Here is a 9,690-nt window from a genome sequence, read left to right on the forward strand (position 1 = left end):
TATTTTTTGAAAATCCCATACCAAACGGCCCCTTAATCATTGTGTTCGGATGGATTTTTTTCATGGTTTGTTTTATTTAATAATTATGTTGTGTAAAAGTATAATTATGCTTATAAAATGTGAGATTTTAAAAATATCTACACATCTTGTTTGCCATTTGCCTAGCTGATCTTTTAAGCTGTCATCTTAAACTTTTAAGAAAAATTAGGGGCCATGGTATAATGAGTCTATGAGAGAGAGAGAGAGAGAGAAATGAATTCTGCAAGCTATGCTGCGCCTAGCACTACATTTAAGTACAAAGAAGACATGGTAAGCTGGCATTGAAGCCCACAAATAAGTTCAAATTAAAGGTTAAGCAGTTAATCCTAGTTACTTCCTAAAAAAGACTTTACAAGAGAGTTAGCACTAAATAGACAGAATGTGGCTTCTCTTCTAACACCCAGCTGCCTTGAGGAAGTTGTCAAAGGGGCTGGCAGGAGGCAGCCTCATAGACAGCCATGGGTCCTGTGGCAACACAGCTCCCTGAGCACGATGATCGATACTTGTTATCTACAAAAACAAAATAGGTAATAGTCAAGATTACGCATAAATAATTGACAAAATATGCAAAACTAAAGTCAAATTATTAATACTTGGTTATTTACAAGATTCTCTTAACCCAAACCACATGACTGCTAGAATAGCATAACCTTTACTTTCAATTCCTAGAAGCCGTACTGTTGCAACTGAAAATTTTAATAGTCTAGTGGAATGTGTGAAAAATACAAGGCAATTAATAAAATGAATAGAAGGCTGACCCTTTTGAGTGCTAAGTGTCCATCTGCAGGAAACGCTGGAGATAATTTGTCAACTAGTCTACTTTGGTGGTTTTCATGTGCCAACCAATTGGAGAGTTTCTTCCTAGTGCCTGTGCCGAGTGCTTCACACTGGCTAGCCATGGTATTGTATGGGAGGGGTGATGTAGTCACAGACGTTCCTACCACTTGCCCAGCTACCTCAAGTGCCTGAAAACAACACACTTTAGCGCTTACAAATTATTTGCATAGAGAGATATAGATGCCATGATGGATAACTAAGAAGCACGCACGCTGTTTCTAACCAACAAGAACAATCATTCTAACTCTCAACTGAATACTGATATATTGGAATGACAAATACAATTTAGTTTATATTCTTGCCTAATCAACAAAAGCACATTTAACTAGGGAGGTGCACTACAACAGACGAACATTTCCAAAAAATTTCACTACATTGCTCAAGGTTAATAAAGTAATAAAGATACATAAATAACTTTTGAGCCTTTCTTATAAGTTTGCTCCTTTTTTATCAGACTATTTCTCTTGGATAAATAATCTTATAGAAATTAAGTTAATTTATTAATCTTGTTTCATCATTGGCATATATACGTGCTTGTCATAATAGAGGTTACCGATTCCAGAAGCTGCCCAATGCTGATAACATGGGGCACACATGGAGAAGGCGGCATTCTGGGGATGAAGCGAGAGATGTCTGCAACAGATGCTTCACTTATTGCATCATCCTCAACTAATGAATTTGTTGGATAATCCTGCATCATAAGCAACGATAAAAGCCAATAGATATGAACCACAAACATATCGTTTGATGAATTGAGGCAGGTTGGGCTGTTGAACGGCTAAATGACTAAATCATTGTTAACAATCATCATCTTTTTCCCAATTAAGAAAAAGACAGTTCGTCAGAATGTAATGAGCTCCATGCAAGGTTATTAACTGGAAACAGTGATGATAAAGAGCATACCCCATCAAAGGACAATGATTCCTTGGAATGGGAAACCATTTGACTGTGGTCAAATTCAAGTATTGATCGTGGACCAAACATGAATGCATCATCAGGTGTGAATGATTCTGACAGTTGCTTAGTCAGGTCATCTGCAGCCACCTTAACAAGCAGAAACAGACAAATCAGAGAGAGAGAGAGATTACTAAGTCAGCAAAGGCCTAGTCCATTGATATATGCCATACCTCAGTAATGCTAGACAGAGTCTGAACTAAAATGTCCATTATGATATTTTCAGATTCATATATCTTGTTCCTTAACTCCAGGAGCAATGATGTAGCGAGTTGATTATCAGTAACAGATCCATATCCTCTGATATCCATCTGTGGCCTTACATATACTTGAAGGTCATCGCTAATACCCAGATATGGATCAACCTGAACTTGTAGAAGACATTTTTTTTGTTAAGAAAACTATCAAAATTGGAAGTTTTGATTCTACTGTGAGCATCAGAGACTACCCTAACATTCCCACCCACACACACATACTGCAATCAGAACTCACATTGCATGGAATTAATGACTTGAGCAAAACATTCAGATCGGGAACGTGATATATCTTTGCTGCAAACATCAACATGCCTGTCGATAACACAAAGATAGATCTTTGGCATGCTGGAGACAACACCCCTGCATAGAGAGAAACACATCAGTTAAACATTTGTAAATTCTCCAAAATTTAAGGCTGTTTTTGAATTTCTACTGTTAGACATACCATTGTGAGGATCCAAGGATATATTCCTGAGAGACAGGGGAAGCTGAAAGAATCGGACCAGAAGGTTGTCGTTTGGGTTCTGCAGCATTGTAAGTTTTAGATATCAAAAGTGACTAAAGTATGCAAATCAAGCCCATCATTCAATTTATGATCAGCATGGTCACTCTGATGAGTAATAAGTAAACATGAAGCAACAGAAATGAAAAAGGGGAAGAAAAAAAAATTGAGGAAAGAATAAGAAAGCAGACACTGTGTTTATTGATGAACTTTCACCTTTAAGCCTGAAGAAATAAGTGTTAAAGCAAAAGAATGCGCTATAGCTTCAAAATTTGAAGGTAAATTATCTGGAAGATTGGCTTGCATCCAAAAGGCAGATAGCAACTGTGCTACTTGATCCTCACTAAACTTCATAATATGTGGTTCCTGCGCCAATCATAGACAAAAGTTTATATAAATCGTGTCAAAACAAATAAGTACTACAACAGCACACAAATTAAACCATTTATGGAAATGAACATTCTACTTACAGCCTCAGACAGGCTGGTTGCCCCAGCTGTCCTGTCAATAATAGAGCTAATTTTGTAAAAGTTAGGAGAATTTTTGCGGACACGGCCTTTCCAGTCTTCTTCTGCAATGTCCCTTTCTTTAAAATCATCATGAACACTATTCCCACGCTCTTCCGCTTTGATGCCATCTTTTTCTCTTCGGAGCTTTTCAAGTAGAGCTGTAATTGATGCAGATGCAGTATTGGAGTGCCATCTTCTTGGTTGGTATAAAAAACCACTTCTCAACGAAGCAACTTCATGTTGGGGATGATTAGAGCTGGGAATTAGAAGAGCAGAAAATATATGATGTGCTCCAACTCGTGCCTCAACATCTGGGTGTAACATCACTTTCAACAATTGGATAAGAAGGGTTTCTGGAAAGACCTACATGATAATATTTGAAATAATTTAACAAAGTGAGCCTGTATGCAAAAATGTACTTCAATATAACATTGTAAAAGCCTTCGGTCACTTTCTGAATATGTAGCTTTCTAACACAACCCATAAAACATGTTAGAATTAAAACCTTCAAACAAGTTGTATAGGGGTTACTTTGAAACCATAAAGACGTTATTTTGGGGAAGTTACATTAATAACTATCTTATAAATGTATTTTTGTTTCAAAAGTGTGAGATACAGAATACAACAATCAACAATACCATTTTCTGTTTTTTTGATGGGACAGGCAACAATACCATATAAAAGTACTTTTAAGGAAATAATATGATACAAGGGAGCAGTGCAAAGAAATCCTTGGGAAAGGATACTCAATTTATATCAAACTCCTCTAACCTGCTGAGACCGTGAAGAGACTGATGCCACTGAGATCACATGAGCAAGAATCATTAATGATCCAATGGTTGCCCTTGCAACAGCTGCAGATGGCAACTTCTCCAGGGTTATAGCCATCAGGTCAAATAGAGGCCGTGCATCACCAATCTAGAATAGACCAGAACACACTCATTTAAACTGAAAGCACAATAGAAAGCAATAACCACACACCAAAGAAGTATCAAACTTACCCCTTTTGCAATTTCAAGCAAACAGCCTTCAATGGAATTCTGCAGTAATATATTCGAGTTTGACTCTTGCTCACCAACTGATTCAACTGTGGCTTGAAGACTTTTTCTCAGATGCCTGCATAGGTCACAGACAAATCCAATTTCTGCCAGCACAACTCCTGATCTAATTTGCCTGGCTAAAGCAGTAGCCACTTGAATGACATAAGACTTGAGTTGCGGATCATGTGCAACATTTTTGTGGTCTAGATGACGGATCAAAGAGGCTAAAATCAACTGCTGATTCCCTGGAATGAGAGTAAGCATTAGCAAAATATTGTCCCAACATAGGGATTAAAGTACCACGCAAATATGTATTGCACTAACTAATATTTGGCAACCTACTCTTTGAAAGTAGAGGAGAGAAGGTAAAAAAAATAAGTTGTCCACTCAAGGTTACATATTAAATTACAGTAGTATAACAAAGTCACACACATTGAGGAAGAAGTCCAAGGGGGCTCGATATACCTGAACTGTCCATGAAATACAATACATCGGACAAAACCATTATAGCCAGCCCCTGCTGAGGCACCCAGTGACGTCCAGAATCAAAATAACCAAACATCGGATCAAGTACCCTGCGCATTGTTGAACTCTCCTTCGCTAATTCAGCCATTCTTTGGATGCATATTTGTGCCCATACTTTTGGCGTCTCAATCTCCTCTCTATAAAAAGGCGAGAAAGTATTAAAAAGGAAAGAATTAAAACAAAGAAAATTGTGATACTGCATCAACATAAGTTGCAAGTACTCTCATATAGCCTTAAAATTTCTCCATCCTAGGCTTTGAGTAACTGCTACCTTGTCAAAAGAGAAGGATCCTTCTTTTCTGGTCGTGGCCTCAAGTTCATACAGCTAGGGCTAGTATCGCAACTTGCAACTGCACCACCTCTGCCTTCACATCTAACAACTTCATCCACCCAATTATGATGTGGCTCCCCTCTCTCAACATCACCGTCATTATGAGTATCAGGCTCATAGTTATCTAAAGTGACATGTACAATCTGCAGTGTGGATATATCATCAAATCGTAAGCCAACACCAAAATTACTACCACAAAGAGGAATGCCACATTCTGGTAAAATAAACAGAGGAACGCCACATAATAACAAGGGATGGGCAAAACTGAAGGTTGCAGAATTTTGTACTAGACCAATTCTCTTATAAGTTAGTCTTATCAATGAAAGTGGACCACGCACATATTGCTTCATAGTTCATACAATTAATACAATAATTAGAAGAGTTCTAACAGATTGTTTGGGCAGGAGGAAGGGAATAACATGGAAAATAACTTTAAGAGATTCCATATAATTTCTCTATCCACTACTTTGGAAGTTCATCAAAATATGCTTATTTTTACACAGGCATCAAGATATTCATAAAAAGAAAAAATTGACTGGTTCTCATCTCATAGGGAACTTAAAAGGAGTCCCTTGAGTTTTAAATGCCACTTAGTTGTGTTCCTTTTTTGGTATAATTATTGTTTAAAAATACAAGGACTTAAAACTTTTCAACACATCACCAGATTAAAATTTCTTTGGTTACTGTCATGACATCAATCAATTAAACAGCCACCCCTTCTGTTAAAACACCATTGAAAAAACAAATCAGTGCTTGAATGTTATTATTATGCATAAATGTCCGCCAACATTTGTAGACTCTAACAGATTCCATAGAATCATTATATAGCTTCAAAAAATGTAACTCAAAGAAAAACTAACCTCTTCAAAATCTGCAAAAATATGTGAGAACTGTGCCATAAACCACACCTGCCAAGGAAGACATATCAAATACAGCTAAAACATTGGTGATTAGCAATTACATGTTTAAAAGTTACCAAATGAGACATAATGGGAAACAAACACAAAAAACCGGTGGCATTTTGACTTTCTAAAAGATTGTCTTTCTGAATCCATTTAATAAGAAACAACAAAGAAAAACATCAAATCATAAAACTACCATGGCCGATAGGCACTGCAAGCTTGATGCCCTTAAGCAGGAGCTTTGATGTTCTTCCCCTTTCTCACGAGCCAGAGCACATACTTTTCGAACCAACTTTTCAATGTTATGTGCATAAGTGCCATCTGCCTGTTCATACATCAGGTCAACAGCCAAAAATATGAAAGAAAATAACAAAAATACTACAGAAACAAATAAATAAATACCAACATAAGAATATGTATCCAATCTATGGAAAAAAACTCGTACATCTATCAACAACCTTTTACAACAAAATCTTTTCTTATTCTATAGTTTTTGCTGGGCACATTGACCATTGACCTATTACCTAAAGAGATACTGCTGTTGTTTTCAAATGAGGTGTGTATGCCCATACCTCTGTTAAAATCTACATAATAACATTATATATTTATATATTCCAGATGTATTTTCATAGAAAACTTGAGATGACAAGGCTAATCTATACTCTCACCCATCTTTGAATTATTATCTCTGTTAGTCCAATTAATCTTTAACATAAAGCTCAAAGAAATAAACGTAATGGACCACGAGCTACGTGTGCATATTAAGATGTGAAACCTTAGCCATATCATGTTAAAGATTTTTTTTTCCTTGTTTAATTCTGTTTTCAGTCATAGCATAGGGAGTGTGTATGTCCAGGAAGCTGGATGAGCTCCATGTTTCTTAACGTCCATCAAAGTGTATACAAAAATTTAGTTCCCTGTTTGCCATATTTTGATGGTACTTACAAAAAAAAAAGGTTAAAGCTATTTCCAAACTCACCTGACTGTAGATGAACCTTGTTAAGGTTTGGCATCCAAGTATACGCATAGCATCTTGCTTAGAGTTATCCAAAAGTTCAGTAACCACATTCAGCAGACTAACTGCAAAATATGCCCTGCATTGAAGTTTATAAAAATATATTATAAGGAATATTCATGTAAAACAACTTATCATACTTAAATGTTTAAAATATTAATTCAATAGACTCCCTAAAACAACTCAAAGCACTCCATGGAAAAGCAACATGCAGTAAACCTCTCAGTGAAATACTATATATGGATACATCAAATATCAGTAAGTGGAATAAAATATACAAAGTTTTAGAAAGCAACGGTCTGTGGAATGCAAAATATAAAGAGTTTATTTGCTAATCATACAGATATATTGGCTACAAGTGAGCTGTTTATTTGTAAAACTATAATAAATCAACATATGTGCTAAATAATCTATATAAGTTCAGCAATAATATGAATAATAAAAGGTGCTTACATCTGTTTCTTACAAATACAAAGCAACTTATTGTAGGCCTCCGTAACAATATTGATGAACTTGATGTGCTCAACTCGCAGTTCTTTGTAGCACCTTTCTTCAAGATACTTCGCTATCTGTTTAAAAAAAGTACCAAAAATATTCAGCACTGGGCTCACTAATTTCAATGAAAGTCACTTTTACTTGGAGACACACAAGTAGAACAACAGATTTAGAGACCATACCTTAGGGATCCGAACCGGGTTTTTTGCAGCATATTCACATAACTTAACAATTTTTCTTTCATTTGGAGGGCCATCCTGCCATATATTTTGATCATTTTTCTAGTTATTGATAGGTGGAAATAGTAAAATAGACTAAATGTCCTGGCAAAAGATCTATTAAGAAACACTTCAAGTAGCTAAGTACCAAACTCATAATACTTAAACTCAATTTAATTTCCTATATAACTAAGATAGAGTAGGACTGAAGACTCAAGCTTTCTTTGGCCAAACGAAAAAGAAAAACTTGTGGAAAGAAGGATAATGAAAGATAAAATATAGACTCATTAATGTCACACAAGGATGAGACAACACACATAATTGCTTCAAATACTAGCATCATTCTTAAGCATATTAACCAGTTTCAAATCCTATCCTGAGATCCAATGATCCAATCAGAGGGCTAGCATTCCAAAACAAACAAATGGTAGCGAAGGACAAGGCCAGCTTTTCCTTTAAAAAAAGCCATTCCAAGGGTGATATGCAAAAAAGACATGCACATTCTTTGCTTCAAAGAAGGAAGCATAATGTCCTAGTCATGGGAATATAATGGCACTACAACTAACTTTTGTTAAATAAGAGCATAAGCCACAGCCACACTTGTACTACATAATCTAATCGTCACATTGACAACCACTAGTTAGATTTAATCTTAATCAAGGCTCAGCTACCTTGGATGTCTGTAAGCTCAACCACAACATACAAATAACAACTTATAGGCTTATATTACACTATCAGAAGTTAAACCATAAGAATACTAAAAAATTAACACATTCAGGCAACAGATCAGAAAAAGATACTCACAAGAGACTTAGGAAAGATCTCTGCAAGCAGTTTTTTGTAACGCTTAACGGGTTGTCGAGAGCTTGATCTCAAAGCAGGACAACAAACACACATGCTCTCACATGCTGGGAAAATCTTTCTGGAGATTAACCCCATTTTCCTGCAAATTTTTTTTGAGACAAACAATAACATTAGGAAAAAAATAGTCAAAACCCCGAAGCAAAACAGATAAAATTGTTACCAAAACAAAGCACAGCAAAGATTAACCCACTAGTCCAGCAGAAAAGCTTAGTGGAACACAAAACAAAGATAAATTAGCACATTCCCAGAAACTGCAAGTTTTCTTTTTAATTAACGAAAACGAGAAAAAGGAAACAGCCCAACAAAAAAAAGCAAAGAACAAATGAAGTTGGCAGCCATTGGAGGCTGTAAAGGACAAACATTGAGCTACACATTTCCAGAGATATAAATTATGAACCCCCGAAAAAGGCCAAAACAAGAATGAAGAAAAGACAGGTAAAATCACCAACACAAAATAAATGAATTAACCAAAACATCTGAAGCCACACAAGAACATGAGAACAAATATGAATCATACATATTCCAACGTTACACCAGCTAAAAGTGTTTTCAGAAGCACCCAGAACCAAATGTGAAGCACTTAACAGAGAAAATTCATAACTTTCCTAGATCAAAAACCCAACTAGAAAAGCCGAATTAAAAACTGATGAAAAAAAATCTTATCTTTTGCAAAACCCAGAACACCCATTGGAGTGAAAAGCATAGAGAAAACAAGAACTACACGTACCTAGCACTGTAGAGACAGATCTGGCGGTTTGAAACAACAAAACTCCAACTGGGTTCTTGTTCAAAGAGAGTGGGAAACAAAATAGTAGTAAAATGAACACAGGAAAGTGAAAGAGAGAGACAGAGAGATGTACAGACAGAGAGAGAGAGAGAGAGCAAATGGCGCGTGGATTAAGACAAATCAAACAACATGGGAAGAGAGAGAGAGAGAGAGCATGAGCTAGAATGATAGATCACTGATCACGTGCTTTGTGTCAGTAAGTCTTTTACTGTGCGTATTTATTAGCTGAAAAAGTGAGTAAAATTAAGGAGTGGCAACAGCAGCAGCGGAGTGGCAACAGCAGTAGCAACAACAACAAGGCCAACAACAACAACACCAACTGTTGTGTTAAAGAGTTTCTGTGTCAGAACTTGGAAAACTGAAAAAGTAAAACCACCTCTCCAACTTTTTTGTGAGTTGGAAAAAGGATATAATA

The 9,690-nt window shown here is 36.2% G+C and overlaps 1 protein-coding gene across 1 annotated transcript; it reads right to left on the reverse strand.

Moving 5' to 3' along the window:
- Positions 1-253: 253 nt before the first annotated feature.
- On the reverse strand, positions 254-9,358 carry LOC142628214 (protein SEMI-ROLLED LEAF 2). Its single transcript, XM_075802270.1, has 20 exons — positions 9,216-9,358; positions 8,429-8,567; positions 7,589-7,663; positions 7,365-7,480; positions 6,876-6,990; positions 6,093-6,221; positions 5,855-5,902; positions 4,935-5,137; positions 4,604-4,800; positions 4,100-4,383; positions 3,870-4,016; positions 3,060-3,461; positions 2,806-2,955; positions 2,533-2,611; positions 2,323-2,447; positions 2,004-2,195; positions 1,780-1,920; positions 1,430-1,567; positions 798-1,004; positions 254-549 (listed from the first exon to the last, which is right to left on the reverse strand). The coding sequence occupies exons 2-20, from the start codon at positions 8,561-8,563 to the stop codon at positions 433-435; spliced, it is 3,000 nt and encodes a 999-aa protein (XP_075658385.1). The 5' UTR covers positions 8,564-8,567; positions 9,216-9,358; the 3' UTR covers positions 254-432.
- Positions 9,359-9,690: the final 332 nt, after the last annotated feature.

This window comes from Castanea sativa, chromosome 3 (genome assembly GCF_040712315.1).
Source record: "Castanea sativa cultivar Marrone di Chiusa Pesio chromosome 3, ASM4071231v1".
Lineage (NCBI taxonomy): Eukaryota > Viridiplantae > Streptophyta > Magnoliopsida > Fagales > Fagaceae > Castanea > Castanea sativa.